The sequence below is a fragment of the Parus major genome, chromosome 4, assembly GCF_001522545.3.
Source record: "Parus major isolate Abel chromosome 4, Parus_major1.1, whole genome shotgun sequence".
In the NCBI taxonomy this organism is placed as follows: domain Eukaryota; kingdom Metazoa; phylum Chordata; class Aves; order Passeriformes; family Paridae; genus Parus; species Parus major.
In genome coordinates, this window is record NC_031771.1 from 58,272,787 (window position 1) to 58,293,592 (window position 20,806).

General features: G+C 39.1%; 1 protein-coding gene across 14 annotated transcripts in view; it reads right to left on the reverse strand.

Annotated features, from left to right (window-relative positions):
* Positions 1-1,441: 1,441 nt before the first annotated feature.
* ABLIM2 (actin binding LIM protein family member 2) overlaps positions 1,442-20,806 on the reverse strand; it is a 129,112-nt gene continuing 109,747 nt past the window's right edge. For 11 of the 14 annotated variants that reach the window (XM_015625244.1, XM_015625246.1, XM_015625243.1 and 8 more), the window contains 5 exons: positions 18,782-18,840; positions 16,750-16,804; positions 15,365-15,429; positions 15,113-15,193; positions 1,442-3,190 (listed from right to left, as the gene is read on the reverse strand). In XM_015625244.1, the coding sequence (XP_015480730.1) occupies positions 3,077-3,190; positions 15,113-15,193; positions 15,365-15,429; positions 16,750-16,804; positions 18,782-18,840 (374 nt within the window). In that variant the 3' untranslated portion in view covers positions 1,442-3,076. The remainder of the gene's footprint in view (positions 3,191-15,112; positions 15,194-15,364; positions 15,430-16,749; positions 16,805-18,781; positions 18,841-20,806) is intronic. The other 3 variants (XM_015625250.1, XM_015625247.1, XM_015625241.1) reach the window with 1 other exon arrangement.

The window sequence follows — 20,806 nt, forward strand, 5'->3', positions numbered from 1 at the left end:
ATGCCTGTTTAGTGAATAGTATAATGTGCATAAAAAATTACTGTGTTAGGGAGTTTTGTGAGATCTGTGCAACTCAAAGTAGTTTCCTGATTGCTTGAAAGTGATTTGGTAACATGGTCTAGGAACTGCTGGTGGTTTCAAGACTGGTATTCCACCAACTTGGTAAAAACTGGCTTATTTCCCCCAGTAGACTGTAGGAATAGAATTAATTTCATCCAAGGTTAGATAGCCTGCAATGTGTACTTCTGCAGAGGGATTGCCTTTCTTTATATTCTGTGGACAGGAATATGATAGGGGCAATTCATCTCACATTTGGAACGTCAGGATGTGAATAAAGAGCTTTTCTTCTCTTCACTGACCATAAAAGGAAGCACAGAGTGAGGAAGGAATTTGCCAGCAAATACAGAAAGAAGAAGGGGTACAACTCCTCACAGAGTTGGGCATTGTGAGAAGAACTGATGCTTGTCAGCTAGAAAGTCTAGATGGGGTATTTAAAATGAGAGTTGTTCCTAATTTAGCTCAGGTAGGACGAGGACCTCCAAGAGACACTTTAAAGGCCTGGCATTATAACAGATAAACTGTCTCAAGACAGTGTAAACGGGTCAAACAGCCCACATGAGCTCACCACCCTCACTTGTCATCAGCCACACTTCGCTGGTGCACAGAACAGTAGAGCAGCATAGAGCTCTTGAGTGCCTGTGGTGCTCAGTAATGCTCTTTTTCCTTAACAGCATAGGTTGAATCCTATACTGGTACAAAAGCTGTTGTGGCTAAGAAATTTTCAAATTATTTATGAAAATCCATATTGAACCTGATCGGCACTGATACATGGATTTCTTTGATCAACCTGTGATTTCCTTATTCACTGAGAAGATGCCTGTAATCAATGTGATGTCCCAGGAGTGCATGGATGAGAAGAGTGGTCACCACCACCATCCAACTTCTTCACAATAGCTCTCCAGCCAATTGTTCCCCTGGGTTTAGGTTTTTGTAGTTGCAATGGACCCTGCTGGTCACATTTAGGATTGGCACATTTCAATGGGCTGCCAGTTTTCACAAAATAACACAAGAGGTTGTGTTATTTTGTGAAATAACACAAACATGTGACATAACACTACTCTGAGGTTGAAGAACATTATGGATGTGGTCTACATGTGATCAGGATTCTCATTTGAAACTGCCTAAGGGTTCTCTACTCAGGCTGATGGTTCTGTACATCACCAGGGAAGCAACTTTTGCTTGGTGAGATGTGACAGTTGCTCAATGGATTGTTTAAATCAAGACCAACTTTACAGTAACTTGACATTCAGAGGTACACTCAGTGCTTTCCTCAGTGAGCAAATTTAATGCAAAGGAGATACTATTTACATTAATATCATGGGAAGACCCTATCCAGAGCAGCAATATGATATAAAAAATTAAACACACATTAGCAAAGTCATTGAGTTACGTCTTTGTTTTAATGAATTTTTTTAAACATTTGTATCATCAGACAAAACATTTAGGTCATGAGAAAATATTTATTTCCAACAGCATGGACTTTGAAAGTTAGTTGGAAGAAGGCATGTTCAATGCTATGATTTTTCCAATGCTGGGTCAGTTGAAATAGTGTGTTGTAGTGCATATATTAACCAGTTACCTTAAGGAAATGCAAAAAGACAGTGAAGTAGGAGGTGAGTACAAACATCCAAGGCCATAAAAATGCAGAATACTGACACATGGCTGAAAAATGTACTTTTTGTAATGCTCATTTAGTATCACACAAAACTAGCAACTCACTTTAAAACATTCTTTGTCAGCAACCATACCTCTGACCAAATGAAACTATTAAATTTAATACAGTCTTTCAGCTGGAAGAGATATTAAGGTCTAACACTTAAATGCTTAGATTTTGTTAGCTTTACTTGTTATTTAAGATAGTTTCAAGGTACTGCACCAGTATCACATAGTTGTTTTTTTTTCAAATTGATTTGTACAGAAACATGCAAATAGAAATGCATGAGGGTTTTATGTATTTGATTCTAATTGTCTGTATTATTGATAGAGCACACCAAGCTTTTTTTGTTACATTTTATGCTGAACTGTTCCATTTCCACACTTACCAAATGCCATCACAGCTCTCATGGCTTACTGTGTAAAGCTGGAAAGTTGAGAAAGTAAGAATGCCTTCACTTAGGACATATATTAATGAAAATAATTCTTTTATAGATAGATGTATCTATCTACATAGTAATTAAGATTACATGGTATTTTATCAGCATGAAATGTAAAAAAACCATTCTTCAAACACCCCAAACTAGTAGGAAAACACAGTCAACTGGCACAATACACTCTTAAACCAGTTTTGTATAAGGCTTCAGTTTTCCTGATGAATGGGACTAAATCTTAGTAGGTCTGTATACATTTTAGTAATTATAACTGTTTTATGTCACAATATATTCTTAATAAAATAAAAACTCTGATGTTGTAATTAAAGATAGCTAGTTACCTTCTAGACAAATATGATCTTTTAAAGAGTACGCTGTGTTTAAATATAAGAAGTAGAATTAAGGTGCTTCCATATTTCTGCTTTCATTCTTAAAAAGTACCACAGATAAACGATTGCAACAATTGCTTGCGGATATGCTTTTCTTTGGCTTCTACCATATTTTTAGTAGCATCTGATCCCCAGCTGGAAAATTTCTATAACAATTACTTACTTGATTTTGTAAAAATTGTGTTATAAAACTGAATGGAACAAAATGTTGGATGCATTTCCTGTGTACAGCTACACTTTTTTCTCTTCCTATCAGAATTTCCATTTGCATCAAGCAACAAATGCAAGCAACAATAAATTTAAAGCTAGATTTTTTTGCACATTGTAAACTGGGTAGGACCAGGAGTTACTGACAAAACCAGCTGGAAATGCAAGATTAGCAAATTCTCTGTATCCCAACACATTACCATCTAATCTGTCTTGTTTCCCCGACACATACTAACACAATGAAGCTGGACAATGGTTCAACAGCAAGTGCATGTGATAGTTCTGGCAAGACTATTTTTGTTTTGATTAAGCACATATTTTATCCAGGAGGGTTTAGAAAAGCAGGGCCTTTTTCTTCAGGTCATTCCGCTTCCAAAGTGCCAGACGATCAAATTCCTCAATACTCATTTTGAAGACTTCCTGGAACTCTTCAGGGGACAAATGCCTCTTGAAAATGAAAATACAGAAGATATCATTAAGCTTGTCTGTGCACAGGAATATTTCTGCCCTAAGTTTTAAAACACACCACAAAACAATGCATTAGGGTTTGCACTTAAATTCCAGAATTGTTTCTGGAAAAGGCTGCACTGAAACCAAATGAGCTCAGAGTAGTTGGGAAATGAAATTATTGATGGCAGTAATAACTTGAAAAAAGTAATCTTTTCTATAAAGTTCTAACTGAGCAGAAACTATGTTTTTTGGGAAAAAGTATGTTTATGCAGGGTGTCTGATGACAGAGCACACTGAGACAAATTTAAGTTATTCCAGAACTTTAAAGAGATTGATAACAATGTAATTTTACAGTTGGATTTGTTTTGCCTTGAAGTTTAATGAGAGAAGTGGACACCACATGGGTCCACTAATAGTAACCTTGTAACAAAGGAGAAAGCCTACTGCTAAATTCTGAAATCTGAAATGTGCTTATCCATGGGGAGGGACTCTAGTCAGAGGTTAAGGCTGGATAAAGTATGGGGTTTTTAAATATCAAGAAATATGCTTCTATTTGATGTTTTCATGCTTTAATATTAAAAAAAAAAAAAAAAAAAAAAAAAAGAGAAAAAGGGAAGAAATCTACCATTAAGAATTGGCTTTAGGTAGGTTAACAGGTCCCTAGCAACTATTAGTATCCACACAGAAAAGACAAAAAAAATAAATATGTGAACAAATTTCGAAGTAAAATTTCACTTTCCATTTACTAACAAAGACTTCATCTTTGTAATGCCATTTACTCAAGAAAACTAAAGAAATTGTTTGTAAGAAGTCATTATATATAATAACTTTGAATGATTATCATGGGTCCTTGTTTTTTAAGGACAGCCAGCCTTGGGGTTTTTTCCCCTTGAGATTCCACATATTCAAAACAACAGTGACCAAGATCTTGGAATTGAGCCTTCACTTTTCATTTGACAAATGACAGCAACCCACCATGAGCGCTGCTCATAGCATGGAACAAACACACCATGAATATTTAGCAAAAGAGATAATTTTTTGCATGAAAATCAGAGCAACATCTGACAACGTATTTTAGAAACAATCTCTCACTGACAGAATTTAATTCTATTGGGTTCAGAAAGAAAATATAACTTCTCTCTGCATTGGTTTTTTAAGAATATTTTCCTGGTAATCCAGTGGACAAATGCCAGTAAGTTTAACTTTAGCAACTTCCCACAGCAAAGGACATGTCTGTAGGCTGTAGGGTTGAAAAAGAAGTCTGGATGAGCAAAGTGTGCAATCTTTTATTTTATTTTACTTTCTAGATTGTGGATAAGACTTGAGACATTTCACTCAGGAGAAAGCAGTGGCAAACTGTAGTTCTTACTCAAAGAGAAAATGAGAAAGCCTAGATAACTTTACAGGTAAAGCTACCTTGCCAATCTTCCAAAACCATAGAAAATTACATAAAACTTTAAAAGGACTATGTTTTCACTATTTTTCTTTTCCTGAGGCAATTTACACCATGTATTAGGAGCCCATCAGATCTGTTCCAGTACTGAAGGTCAATGGAGGAAAACCCAATGAGCTCTAAATCACCCCTTTCCTCCAGGGTGCCAAACATTTGCTACATCTTCCCCTCCTAACGAAGCTTGCCACCCATCTCAGTACAATCTGGGCAATTCCCCCTTCCCTCTCCAATGCTGTACTTTGCCATTTATCCTTTTGCTTTGCCCTCAGGCTTAGTGAGCTTTTGATCCACATACAGCTATCCAAGCCAGAACGAATTAGCTGTGCACTGTGCTCCTCTGCCTGTGCCCAGATGACACCACCTTCATTCTTTGCATACACTCATTTTCTATTTCTTACACCTAAGTTTTGTTTTATAACAGCACCATTTTTTTCCTCCTCCCAAAAGGTCTCATTTGGTGCTGCCTGGTCAGAAAGCAATTGTTAGTTTCCAGCCCAGTGTGAAAGTGACTGAGATGGGGGAAGCATAAGCTCACTTATTTCCACATCCATTCAATTAGAGAGTTTCTTTGCTTTTAATTTTCTTCCACATATGCCATCTCAAGGACTAACACACTGACTTCTATATTAGCAGTTTCTTACTCCATCAATGCTTTATCCACATGCAAAAATAATTCTGGTAGAAGGGAACATTTTCCCTTTGGTCTGAACTCTTTCTGAGAAGGCCAGTCTGTCCCCAGTGTAACATATTTATTTCCTGCTATTGTCTCTTCATCTTAGAAGCTTTCACTGTATCATTCTTAAGCACCATCGGCTCTATATTTGGGACTGACTCTAGAAGCAGCAATGACTTCAGTTCTGTCTTCAAATTTGGAATAAAACCTTGGTCCTAGAAAGATGTCATCAAATTGGCAAAGCTTCAGATAAAAGCAATGGAAGTAATCATGGGTTGCAGTTTGATTTATGAGGAAAGACTAAAAGGCCTAAGTATGTCTAAGCTCAGCCAAATGATGACTAAGGTAAAATATGATAATATCTACAAATATTTGAAGGGTCTAAACACCAGAGGAATACACCAGTGTGACAAGTTTATGGTCACACTTTTCTATATATCTGTGATGCTAAATTTGCCCTGCAGTATGGTTGGGACTTTGCTAACAGCATTCCTCATAGCTTTAAAACCTAGAGCTGTCCCCAAACCTAAATGCATAAAAAATGAACCAGTAAGAAATCCTGGACTGATTCATCTTTCTTCTCAGCTGTTGGAATATTAATTTGTCTTAACTGAAGTATTACCTTCTCTCATTAGTCAAATAAAAGAAGGGAAATTGAAAACTAGGAGCAGGGAGTATGAAGATATTCATCTTGAGGTATGAAGGAATATGTGTGAAGCTATGCTATACAAGGCCAAGAACATGAATTCCTTTTTCTTTTTTCAATAATGGATCAGCTTAAAATATCCAGTTATGTTAATAATGCATCACTGGGCCATTAAAGGAAGGAATGGCCAAACTTACTAGTAAAAGCAACAGTCATTTCTTTTTTTTACAAGAGTTGGCCTTGTTTACATAGGAAGTCTGGGTGTTTTACAGTGTGCTAGTAAGTGATTCCTAATTCCCTTTGTGACAGTTTGGCCATATTAAGGCAGCTTAACTCAATCTGCTTCTCTGCTCAGCATCAACAGCAAGGCTGGGCACACTGCAGACATTGAGGAGAGTAGAGAGGACCTCCCAAGGTCCTGTTCTGCCCACACTCTGAACTCACTGTACGGAAGTGAGGTCATTTTGGAAGCTACAGGATGATTTTAACACGATGCTACCTGAAAAACCTTGCTAAAAGATAACAGAAGCAGTTTAAAATTATTCTTCACTACAATGACTGCTATACTGGACCTCACAGCATCAGAATATCAGCATTTGTGATATAGTTAAGTGTGATACTGCTACAATAGAAAGGACGATGGCATCATGTTGTTTTGAGAAGATTGTATTAATCTGAGCCTTTTACTAGGACATACAGAACTAAGCAAGGGCTGAGCTAAACCTCTGCACTGCATTGCAGCCACTAGAACAGAAAATCCTCATCCTCTATGAAACACGAACATGAAAATGAGCAGCACAGACATGACCTCATTTTTTACTCTCTCAGAACAAAACTAATTAATTGCACATTCAAATACTTGCTCCACAGTGTTATCTCAGAAAGAAGTGGTGCTTTTTGCTATAAATTAATGGGGCTTGTCTCTATTTCTGTGGTCTGCTAAAAAGCCAGTAGTAATTCTAAATAGAGTTATAATCTTTATTTAATTCAATGATATTTCTTTTCCCCAAGAATAATTTAGTTAAGGAAATTTGGAGATGCTCAAAACTAATACATAGTGTCATGGTTTCACCCCCAATGGCAACCCACACAGCCATTCACTCACTCCCCCACCAGTGGGATCAGGGAAAGAATTGGAAAGGTGAAAGCTGGAAAACTCAAGTGTTGAGATAAGGACAGTTTAATAGGGAAAGAAAAAGCCCCACACACAAGCCAAACAAAACAAGGAATTAATTCACTGCTTCCCATGGGCAGGCAGATGCTCAGGCATCTCCAGTACAGCAGGACCCATCATGCACAGCAGTTACTTAGGAAAAGAAAAACTCCAAACGTTCCCCCTTCCTTCTATCCCCCACTTTATATACTGAGCATGATGTCACATGGTTTGGAATATCCCTTTGGTCAGTTTGGGTCACCTGTCCTGGCTGTGTCTCCTCCCAGTCTCCCATTCACCTCCAACTTCTCTGCCAGACTGGAGTGGGGAAAAGCAGAAAAGGCCTTGGATTTGCCTAAGTTCTGCTCAGCAACAAGAAAAACACCTCCCTGTTATCAACCCTGTGCTCAGGACAAATGCAAAACAGAGCCCCACACATTCCACTGTGAAGAAAATGACCCCAGCCAAAACCAGCACTTAGGAACATGGCATTAGTATGAATAAGTCACAGGAAGATAAAATTGCAGTTCACCTGCAGCCATCCTGCAGTACATGGTGACCAGGGCGTGCTTCACAAGCATCTCTGTGCTTTGGCAGTAACTGGATGGGAGTCCTCAGGTTAAAACCTGCTGAGGTAGGAAGCTCAGAGGATATCCTGTTTCCTCATGAGTCAATACTGAAGCAATGAAAGAAATCAGTGGATGGCATGAGTGTGATGAGGTGATGAGTTCAAGACTAGAAAAATCAAGGTCCTAGTTCCTAGAGGAATTTAAAACCTCAGGTTTGTCTCTCTTGCTTTTTTGTTTTTCTAAAGTCATGGGAAATGGCAGCTGAGCTATAGCTGCCTTTGCTTGAATCTGTAGTGACTCTTTCAGCCAGTCTCTCTGAGGCACTACTGTGAACTCTGTTTTACAGAGTGTAATTTTAATTAGCTGTCTAGGTCAATTCATTTTTATTCAAAGTCCTTGCAACACTTCCAAGTTCTGATTCACCAAATCCAGAAATAAAAGCTACAGGATCTTCTCCAGAGATTTCAGTATGAGAAATACTCAAAATAAATAGGCATTTAATGAGAAAGGTTTATTCACTGGTAAGCATTCATGTAAATAACCAAGCCTTAGCTCTTCAAGTTGGTGTACAAGCTTGGCTGTTGAGATTACTGTCTTTTTCTATAGTAAGATTCAGGATTGTAGAAGTATCTCAACACGTAGAAAATCATAGCTTCTTCCCCTCTCCAGTTTTTCTCTTCTGCACTGCCCTTCCACTCCCTTCTCTCATGCCTCTCAAGGTTATCCCAAATAAAATTCTCAGATTGCCAATCAAAATTTGCTGGAAATTTTTTTTCTATTAACTTTTGAATCCTCATTTTGCTTTCACAAGGGTTGCACTCTTCACCCCTCTTTCTGTTGCACTGCTGGGGCTCAGCAGGCTTTTCAGAGGTTTCTTCTAAGCCTTCTGCATGGCTAATTACAAAGATGTAATTAGCCATGTGCCACATTCCCCAGGGAGTATTGAATGTTATGCTCATCTACAGCCTAATTAAGCTTCATGCTCAATAAATATTTTAAACTATTAAGTAATTATGTGATTGGGGAGGGCAAGTTAATAAATGGCATGAATTGCCACCCTAATGAACTTTAAAAGGTATCAAAAGATCACTAGGGCAGCTCTGCTGATCAGAGGATAAGGCAGCAGGCACCTGCAGTTACCCCAGATAAGGGCAATTAGCGGCAACACGGATAATTAGAGCCCTTGTGCAGCCAAGTTTTGCAGGAGCCCCAGATCCCCCTCCACACAGCAATGTGGGTCCCCAGAAAGGCTCCCAAGGAAAGCAGTGTAATAGAAGCAGTGAGCAAAGGAGTCTGAGACCCTTCCCCGTGCCCATATCACCCCAAGCACCTCTCCAAGGCTGCTGGACCTGTGCCTGTGTCTCCTTCAGTATTTCAGGGAACCAAGGAGCCTGACAGAGAAGCTGCATTCCACTCAGCACTACCACTGCAGGGTACTTCCAACCTAACCTCCTGGGAAATACCACAAGGCACACAGAAAACCTTCTGTAGAAGCCTTCTATAGTCAGTATTTTTCCCAGCTGAGTCATGCATAAAGTTGGAAAAAGCTGGGATGATGTATTTCTCTCAGGTATATGAATATATTATCTAAATAGCATACACACAGAACATCTCTGATGATAATCTATGCCACCATCCTGTCACTCAAATGAGCTTTTTCATTATCAACATAAGTCACTGCCTCCAGCTGACGGCTGATAAAGAATTCTGTATAATGAAGAAAATAATTTATAAATAAAATTGAAACTTGGAATCCATAATAAATTATGCAAATATAAAGAAGATAATGAATTTCAAAGATTTCATTTGTTTTAGGCACAAAATACCTCATTCTTAAAGCAGATTTTTCAGTTACCTTTCTTAGACTTTAGTACACCTATAATGTAAATGTTCCACATCTAATCTCTGTTCACTCCTACAGTGTTTCCACTCATACAGAAATTACTTTTCACATCATATCACATCAATTCTAATGCGTATTTTCATTTTATAATGGCTCCTTTTGTAAAAGGCTTTGAAATCTGATATAAACATGCATCACTGATCACAACACAAGCACATGCCTAGAATGAGGAACACCACACATGTATTTTTCAACTTAAACAGTGTGAAGTAGTTCTACTGAAGTCAGTGACCCACACTTTTTCACCCCAGGTTATGAGCTTTATTGTGAAGTGAGCCCATAATCTCAAACCCAGGCCCAAACTACAAACTGTAAAACACATAGCATTCCAGTTTTGCTCTACTTTTCCCCATCTGAGCTGCAGAGGAGGTAGAACACACAATGCTACTTGTATGAATGACATCCAGGAGCTTGGGCTCTTAAAAATTCAGGCTCAGTTACTGGAAACAAGTCCTAAAATGGTTGGAGCCCAAATGGCTGGAACCCAGGGTGATTGCTGAATGAAAACCAGTGGAAAAAATGTTATGCCTAAAGCAAATCCAGACAGGCAGTTCCAGGAGAAAAAGCATGTTTGACTTAAAGTGAGTGCTCTGTTCAAATAAGACCGCACCCATGTTTAAATCTCTCGTTTCTGTTTACAAGAGAACTAGGTGGCAAATGAAAGTTTGCTACTTGGCATTCCAGAGTACTTTTTCCTTAGCAATTGTCTGAGTTAAAAAAAAGAATTAACAGGCTCAAACAAAAAGTGGAACAATTTACTTTCGACTACATTTGATAGGCATGAATGCATAATGCTTTTAAGCCTTGATGTTCAAAAGAAACAGCTAAAAAAACTAAGACACATTAAGATAAGGAAATCAAATGAAAACACTAAAACATGGTTTCCAAGTGGGAGATTCTAACTTTCAAAACTACCAGCCTGTGACCACAAGAGAAATCTTATACTCTGTGATAAAAGCAACTGCAGAAGAAAAAAAAATATAAATCTATGCAGCTGGGCACAAACTATCAATTTGAATGTGCAAATACTGAACCACACTGTTGTGACTGAAGATAGGCAAACAATATCCAATCTAAGATAAAAGTATCAAGTTCATGCTTTTAGGAGCCCCTGGCTCAAATGATAAAGGTATTCAACTACTTAAAAGAGGTTTCAAAATATTTGAAAGCCCAACTTCCTTTGAGAAGCAGCAGGTAAGGAATGTGCCAATGTGTACCATCCAAAGGTGATGTCTTAGTCCTGAAAACCCAGGACTTAAGTTGTCTAAAATGGGGAAGTTTGGTAAGTTTGGTCCAGAACACTTATATTTTAGCTGTTGCATTACAAAAAACAAGTTTCAAGACACACCAAATTGTCTATATTTTTTTAAATGCTATTGCAGCAAACTCACCAAATAATCACATTTTGTAACTATACTGTATCTTCAGAGAATACACCAATCTAAGCAAATTAGAGATTTACAGAGGTCTTCAAAGCAGGGGCAACTTTAAAGACCATGAAGCCTGTAAAGACAAAACAGACCATGTTCCTCAAGGCCTTGTCCAGCTGTGTTTTGCCTGCCTTCAAGGGCAGAGCCTCCAAGCCACTTGGGCAACCTGTTCACTGCACTATTTTTCCAGTGAGGAACATTCCCTTCATATCCAATTGTCATTTCTTTCCCTGCAACTTGTGACTGCTGCCTCTAGGGTTTCCAGTGCCATCTTCTGGGTGGGTTCTGCCCTAGGGGTATTCTAGGGATATGTTCTGCCCTAGAACCCCTTTAGAACGTGAGCTGCTGACTCATTTTCAGCTTGTTTTCCATCAGCATCATCAGGCACTTTTCCTTAGAGCTGTGCTCCCCATTTTGTTCTGATGGATAGTGTTACTTGGTCACAAGTGCAAGAATGTGGATTTATCTTCACTGAATTTCATGAAGTGTCTGTCAACCATTCATTCCTGCAGCCTGGCCAGGTCCCTCTGAACAGAGGCTCTGCTCACCTCAGCACCTGCTGCAGCCCCCTCAGATTCATGTCATCTGCAGACAAGGTGAGGGTGCAATTCCTCTTCTCCACCCAGGCTGTACAGCCCACCCCTGTGTTACTGCTCTGCTGTTCTGCAGTGTTATGTGAATGAACTTCTCCTTCACCATTTCCTGTTGGAATAGTTCATGGGAATGCTGCTCTGCCCATCTAACATTACAATAAACTGCACTGTGGAAGAGAGAAACTCCTAAAAAAATTCTTTGGCCAAATCCTTATCTACTGCAAATTCCTTGCATTTCTGATCAGCTTATACAGAAGTGAGATCCAAGCTATTTATTCAAAAACCAAAGTGCCAGTAATGTATTTAAAAATCAGCAGGCTGTTCATTTTAACCGGTTCTTGGTGCTGCATGCATTAGTTCACTGCTGGCATAAACATCTCCTTGGATGAGCACGAGGAATCAAGGAATTGGCTACTTCTGTTTCACTGCTGCGTTAAGACAAGCAAACAAAAACATGCTGAGTGTTTCTACGCTTGGTTACATGTACTTTTGAGGAAAGAATGACTATTATTTGAATGCACTTATTACCAATTGAGCCTTCCTAATCTCTAGATACCTCTTGGGCTTAGAAAAATACGCATTTTTTTCAAGAAAATATTTTTTATAATCCTTAAATAAATTTTTTGCACAACAGTGTAATCTAGAAAATACTCACAATGGGAGTGAAGTTAGGAAAACACTACCACCCATTAAACCCCCACCCTCCCATGGTCCTTGAACATTAGCCAAGGTTTCATTGTAGCCTCCCTTAATTTGATCCCAGGAGCTAATACCATTGACTTTAGTTCACTTTTCATGATAGGAACACTCAATACAGGAGACTTGCCTTGGAAGAATGACTCATAGACAAACAACAGTGCCCCTTCCATGACATCTATGATGGATCATTCAAAGTTCACAACAAACTGTTTCACAAACAGGAGGCTGCTTCAAGTCAAATTGTGAGACAGCTGTTAAACAAATCTACTTCATGGAAATTTAGTCAACCTTACTACTCCTAAGTGGAGCAGGAAATCAGAAGCATCACATGTGAGAGAGAGAGAGACCCTGTTGATACCAGACCCAGTAACTCTTTTCAGGTTTGACACCTGATGCGAAGCACAGAAGCTCCAGGTCTCCTTTCACTGACAGCACCTGTGCCCAGACCACAGCCATCACACCCAGGAGCTTGCTCTGATTCACAGCAGCAAGGTGATGCTTCAGCGCACACAAATAATCAGAAAACAACTGGTGTATTAGAACATGGATCTTTTTCTGACAAGATTTTCCTAGATATATCACTCTACAGTATGGATAATACATGGACTTAGCACTGCTACCATTTCTGTAGGCGAAACCCAGCCCTCTCACAAGTGACACTGGATGTGCAGGACGAAAACAGAACATCAGCTGGAAACCAATTGAGATTGGAAAGAGCACTTGCCTCTTAGAGATCCCAAGCATTGAATCACACCTTCCAGCAAGTATGAAAAGGACCTCAAGAAAGAGTGAAATATTACCTTAGTACATGCTTTCAGTGCTCCCAGTGCTGATACCAAGGTATGTTGAGTGGGTCTCCACTGACAGACAGTTGCCTGTATCCACATTTCTAAGCCCAGTTTGCTCCTGTGCAAACCTATAAAACCATATTAGTCCTGGGCTCCCTGAGTCCTGGGTCCTGCCCAAGCCTGAAATCTGCTGAGTGTACAAGTCAATAATTAAGTTACTATCTTCTAATTCTGTCACAAAAGGGAAATAACGATAAGCTGCTTTTCTGTGTAAAGCTACTTATTTCCAGCAATTCTTTAATACAGAAGAAAGGCTCAGGAAAGAGGGGAGGAGGCTGACAGGGAAGGCAATGGTTTGTGCCTCTCACTCAACTCTGCATATGGTTTGAATGTGTAGATGAGCAATTGCCTCTGTTCCTACAGTAGTTACAGTGCTATTAAAACTCTGCTAATTTGTTTAAAAAACTACCAATCCCTATTAAATGCAAGACAGTCTACAAAGGACTCCTTCCTGCAGACACATGTGTTTAGCATAGTGCAGCAATCAGCAGGATTGGCCTGGTCCCCTCACTGCTTTTCTGGTGCAGGTTTGAAGCAGATCTTGTTTATTGTTCTTTTTTGCAAACCTCTGTGAGATCTTTGAAGTGGTTGGGCTCCTTGAGCCAACAGGCCCTGTGCTGCACCTGGTGTGAGGCAGACTGAACAGCTCCAAAGTTAAACAAACAGCGATCCCAGCCGAGCACAGGGCACGAGTCACAGATAACAGCAGCCAGGGCAGCCATGATCCATCCAAACCAAACTATATCTTGTCTTGAAAAAGCAATTTAGAGCTGCACTTGCTGTTCAGACCAGTCTGCTGTGTTTAAACAAAGACCCTATTCTTTAACACACACATGAAGAAATCCTTCACAGGATATGTCCAGAGGAGCATCCCTAAACAAAAACCCTGCTCCTTTTTCCAGACTCATCATCCTTTTTAGTATCATTATCATGCCTTGCTATAATCCACACTTTAATCAGCACGTAATTGAGGCTCTCTTTTCCTTACAAACAAATCAACACTATTTGTTGGGAAATCAAGTGACAAGAACATTGAGTTACTCGAGCATAACACCAATTTCAAAACATACTACATGTATACACATTTGGTAAATTGTTTTCAAAAACTGATCATTAATGAGGAACTTTCTGCTCCTTTAAAGTTTTTCTTTCTTTCTTGTTTTAAAAGTCTTTTTTCTTTCTTATTTTTTTGTCATATTATCAAGTTTAAAATACAGTAAATTTATTAAAACATAAATCTCCCTAAAAGTCAAAAATTGTTACCACAGATTTTTTTTTGGAGCTATCTCTTCTTATTAATAGTAGTTCACAGAAAGATAGATTAGTTAAGGTGAATCTTTATTCAGTCCTGTCATTGATCAGTCAAAAAAATCGACCTTGGGAATTTTGCTTGAATATCAGCTTCAGGATCTGATCTCTGGAAACTCAGCCTTCTGTTATGATAAATTATACCTGCATTTCTCTATCTTGAGTGAGATGTGGATATTACAGAAAAGCTGTAGTAGAGTGACCACAGATCACACAGCCAAAGGAGAGGCTGAATAAGACAACAGACCAAACACAGGTTCATGTATTTTCAGAATAAATGGAGCCTTTTTGTGAGATTTCATTTATTCTATGAGCATGCTTTTTATATGAATTCAAACCAAAACAAACTCTACATTTTCCCACTCCCCACATGAACTTCCAATACCCTGTAAAGTCATCCAAAACTGATGAGTTTCATCAGTATTTTTGTAAAACACCACCTGGTCAGACATTTGCCAGGTTTTTGGCAATTTTTTAGTTAAATTGCCTACATACTGACTTTTTTTTTTTTTAAAATATAATACATAATGTTATTCCTCTCTTCTCTCTTCTTTGTTGCTATTACTGAGACACGAGGATATTCAAGGATAGTAAGCAAACAGGAAAAAATGCTTGCAAAACTGTCGAGCAAATATCATTCCTACCTCCAGCCTGGTCCTGTCCACATCCTTAGGCAATTTCACACGAACTCGGTTTGTTACAATAAGTGTTTCATAAGGATAAATCTGTTAAAAAGACAAGAGCATATGACCTCCAGCTGAATCCAAATCTGAGGCATGGGAATGGCGGTATGGGGAACTTACTAAAAAATGGTACATACTTGCATCCTGATTTGACAAATATTTCACTGGGACAAAAATTAACAAAATAAAATAAAAGAAAGGAACCCATGTAACCTTGCTAGGAAGTGCTGAATCTGATTGTTCTTCCAGTGTTGGGAAAGCCCTTCTTACCTTGTATTCTGCAAAAGAACGAGAACAGGTTCACAGTTTAGAATTTATAGCTGTCTTTTGGTGTCACCACAATGAACATTTAGGTACATCACAAATGTGCTATGCTACTACATTTCTCTCTTCTCAGTAGCTGTTGGATAACTGCATGCATAGTAAGAGTCTGACCCCCATGCCCTGAATGCCTGTAACACTGTCTATTACCAAAGCAATCGTCCGGGAAATCAAAGGCTTATTACAGAAAATCCATCTCCCGATGCCATTGGGTTACACGGTGAGTATGTCTGGCAAAATTGGGTATCTCTTTATACAGGAGCCTTATGTGCAGAGTTAAGTCAGTCTGTCATCCAAAACTCCTGCCTTTATTGTTCTTTACTGAAAATAGTTAAAATATACGGATTATTAAAGGCATGTCAGTTTGGAAACATATATGAAAACCACTGAGATAATACGATATTACAAGATGCCACCACCCTGCACTTGGGCTGACTGCAGTGGGAATAACAACAGGGAAGAAAATATGATTTGTGGATGTGGTAATAATGACTCCTGAATCTACACTAGCACAAGGGAATTCTAGTTAGGTCAGTGTATGACTACATATGATATGACTACCACAATTATCTATTCACAATGGTGATTAAACACAACCGGGATAGCCAAAACGTTTTCACAGACTTCTTTATGGTATGAAATTAAACCAGAGATTGAATCTACTTTTCAAAATCTGTACTTTAATCTATTTAAACAGAGACAAAGATTTTTATCAACACAGAGTCATGAAGTGAAGCATTAGAGTAAGATTTTTAAAATGAGTTAAAGTGTCTTGGAAATAAAATTTTTCAGCTCTTTTGAAAATTCCAACCCAAGTTCCATATTAAGTGCACAGCCCACTTAAAACTGCAATGAAAGAAAACACTGCAAATGAATTCTGCTTTTTGAACTCTGTACGTTTTAACCACACTGTAGCACAACCAAGAAGCACAATGGACCTTTTCCAACTAGACTTGAAGGAATGATTATCTTAAATTTCCTTCTGTCTTTGATATGAGACCAACACCACAAGGCTGCTGCCACACATGGAGGATCCTGCTATTGACTCAGCCTGGTTGCACCACCCTATGATGCAAGACCTCTGTCAGGCTCAGGTTAAGGTTAAGGTTGGGCTAAGTAAAAAGAAGAGTCTGTGATATTAATGATACTGAGCTGTGTCTCTGGCTAGTCATTATTATGTGAACTACAGGAAGAGCTCAGGATAGTAAACTTTATGGCAGTATGTTAATTAAAATTAAGGGAGTGGAAATGGTATTGCAAAAAAAAAAAAAATGTACCTTTCATCCCCCAGCTTGCCTCCTGGTCCGTTTCATATTGGCCCATAGTTTCAGGCTGACAGAGAAAGAGAGAAGCAATGTAGCAGCAAAATACACAAAACCCCCACTCTGAACATTGTTGAGAGAAAAAAGACATAGAACCGAAATACAGATCCTTGCGTGAGAGAAAGAGAAGTAAGTCTCATTCAAATTTGACCTAACTGCTCAAGTAAGCAAGCTAACACTGGAACTGTCACTATTCTGTGAGGCTGATGTGTTACTGCCATCATCACAAATCACTTCTGCTGCACTGCAACTTTTCTCCTTCTGCTTCACACTGCTGATGCCTCTGAACAGGGAGAACTCTCCATGTGCCATATATGTGCTGTGTTTGAGCCACTGTCTTCTTCCTTTGCTGACAAATGCTATGATGATAAACAGTACAGGAAATCAGAAAAGCACTATTATATGATTTTTTTTTTTTTTCCCCCCAAGTCTCATTTTTGCCTGCTTGGGTATCAATGGTGTGCACAGCTATGCTCACAATAACCTGCAAGACTCCTTGTTGTTTGCTTTTGGGGTCTTATTTATGCAGCACTAGGATGGCTGATTAAAAATAACAAACCACAAAAGCTGGTACGAACCTACAATCCAAACAGAGGACATCCATTCTGAGAGGAATTCTGTCCTCAAGGATTTGACCATGAGCAACCTTTTCAACACTTATAAAGGTTTGGGATTCTTTATATGGGACAGATGCTGCCATCTGCTGCTTTCCCATCACATTGCAAGGCATCCTGAGTGCCTTGGCCTCATCTCTGGGAAGTCTTGGGATGGTTTTGGGGCCTCACCAGCGCAGTGGCTGGGCACAAATCAGTGTCTTGCTTGTTTCAGGTTACTGGCAACACCTATTGTGAAAAGAGAGAAAAAACTCTCTTGACTCATAGGTGGGATTAGTTTTATATGGACCCTCTTAAATGCCTAAATATTATTCGATAAAATTTCAGTGTCATTCCTTACTTCAGAGAAGAATTCAAGAAACCAGGTATTGAAGCAACACAGGCATAATTAGTCTTGTAATATTAACTCAAAGGGATGGACATTTCAGCAGCTACTAAAAAATCCATTTAGCTACTCCCTGATAATTTCTTTCTTGTAGCTCCTTCCAAATGACTCTCAGTTTGACTCTTGTCACTGGGTAAGTTTAATCTTCCTCATGTGCTTTTGCAGGTTTCACATCTTCCTTTGGAGACAGAAGGGCATTTGAACAAAGTCCTCTCCATGCAATTTGGACACAAAAAGGTAGGTGCACATGCATCTATATATTGACAACTCATTACTATAAACCGCAGTGGTTTTTCACCTAGTAGTATCTATACTATTAGGAACTGAGAATCCATAATGCTAGATGTCAGAGATAGAGAGGCCACACTATCAAAGCTTCCTTTTTATTAAAGACTAATAAAAGTTGCAAAAAAAAGGATTAAAAAAAGAATTCCTAGTCTGTTCTGGTAATAATTTTGTTAGACAATTTTCTTTCTAGATTGCTGCTTGTCATTCAATCTTCACTGATCCCTCCCTGCCTTAAAAGCACAATGGCTGTGTGTGAATACACACACCACACACTGACACACATTGACACTAGGAAGAACAGAGCAGATGGTTCAAGGAATGCAATGGATGTGGGCAGTTCCACCTTTGCTTTAAGACCATTACTTCCCTAATTATAGGCCGAACTGTCTCTATCATTAATTCAAGCTATCCTATGATTAATATGTGCACTCTGTATGTACATTTTAGATTTTTGTTTGTTCTGGGAGGAGAATCAAGATTCCCAATGCTCAGAATGCACAAAATTAAAAGGAGAAGCCACAGTCAGTCTTACTCTTGCAGAGAGACAAACTGAAACCCACACAGGGAATGAATCTGTCAGACAGGGATGGAAGCCAAAACACCTTTGAAGTGTTATTACTTTGTAGATTTTTAACTAGATAATGAGTTGTATATTTACAAGACCTTATTTCCTGGAGAAAATATTTAAATGTGTACCTACCTGATGTAAGCCATTCTTTCCATAGCCAGGTAGAGAAGCAGACTTAGAATATGGAAATCCTGTAAAAGACACAATATATAGCTATATTTTTGCAAATCTTATACAGTCTACAAAAACAGGGTATCCAAGAAAACATCCAGAAATAGAAATTACAAGATCAATGCAAATATTCTATCAATGAGATGAAATATAACTGATCTATGCTCATCTTTTCTCCATATTTCATGCACATAAATGTGTGTAACAATATCTAGAAACAGCAGCATGCCAGGGGCACAATGTGGAGGGAGCTGTGGGGCTCACATTTTGAAAGCCTCGTGCATCTATGTGATGCAAAGTTTGTGATTTGATAGATTGTAAAATCTCTGCCTTCCAGTTTGAAACTGGGATGATTTGAAATTGGGATTAAAGGGATTTAGATTATCACTTCTGAACGTGCTATATGAGTTCTGGGTTATGGTTTTGTTTCTTAAAAAAGATGGGTTGATACACTACCACTTAAAAAATAAAAGCTTTCTTGTTTTTCTTTCTGTCAAACTTCTCTTGGAAAAAAGCAAAAATGAAGATGCAGCAGGGGATAAAGTAAACCAGCCAGAGTATATACACCCAAGTGAAAGAAAGTTTTAAGGTGTAATAAAATTGGCAAAGTGGCATTGCCTTGAATAAATGATGTAACACAGTGACAAAACTGTGTGTGGCCATTACAAGACAACTGAAATGATTAATTTTAGTATTAAGACTCTAATAAGGAAGTATAAAACTTAAACAGTAGAAGAACAAACATGTGTAATAAACATTCCTGATTCCAGTATAGGAAATTATGTAAAACTGACATGAAGTATTACAGAAGTCAGCTCAAAGAACTGAATGTACAATACTTCTTTCTGTCAAAATTGTTAGCAGTCTGTGTCCAAAGAGGAATGCAGGAAGGGAATCCAAACCCCACTGGATTAATAAATACCCCAAGGAGATTATTAGGAATAAGCATACAGAAAGAAAAAACAAAAGATGGATCAGCAGAGAGCTCAAAATGTGCTGAGATAAACTGAAAACTGCCAGAAGTCAAGCTGAGTTAAACATTGAAAATGATATTAAAACAAATAGCAAAAGTTTCTCCAGCTATCCAAATAAAAAGAGAACAAGGAAAAAAGAAATGGGATCACTGGGAGTTGCACTGTGTCAGTACTCAGCACTCAGCAAAGGTGAAAGAAAACCCAGGTAAAGCTTCAGCACTGAAGGAGTATTTCATCCATGGAACAGAAAGTGGAGTACTGAGCAAGCATGAAAAGCTAATGGAATAAGGGTAGGCCAGTGAATCACCGTCACTATGGACAAAAAATTCAAAGCACTTAATGTGCTTAAACAGGGACCAATAAGCTCATATTGAACTGCAAGCCAGATACCTCCTACCACTAAAGAAGGGCAACTACAGTTTTTGTATTTAAGACAGGAAAAAATAATGAAACAAAAACCTTATAATTGCCTGTTGTGTGAATGGTAGTGCCACCAGACAGCCAAGAGTAAAACACCTGTGTGACAGAGCCTGGATCTGCAACAAAGCTGTCATCTCTGCTCCTGCCTGGAAAAGCTGCTATGTTGGACATGAGTGTGGAGATCAATCTCTTGGCCTTTTGTTTACAGAGAAGGTGGGCAAGTGTCTTTTGTTCTGTCACTAAATAATACTCAGTGACAAAGGAGCAGTGCCCCAGGGTAAAGACACGGCTGCAGCAGCCCCGGGCAGGAGAGACACTCCAGGGTAAAGACACGGCTGCAGCAGCCCCGGGCAGGAGGACACTCCAGGGTAAAGACACGGCTGCAGCAGCCCCGGGCAGGAGGATGCTCCAGGGTAAAGACACGGCTGCAGCAGCCCCGGGCAGGAGGACACTCCAGGGTAAAGACACGGCTGCAGCAGCCCCGGGCAGGAGGATGGTCCAGGGTAAAGACACGGCTGCAGCAGCCCCGGGCAGGAGGATGCTCCAGGGTAAAGACACGGCTGGAGCAGCTCTGGGCAGGAGAGACACTCCA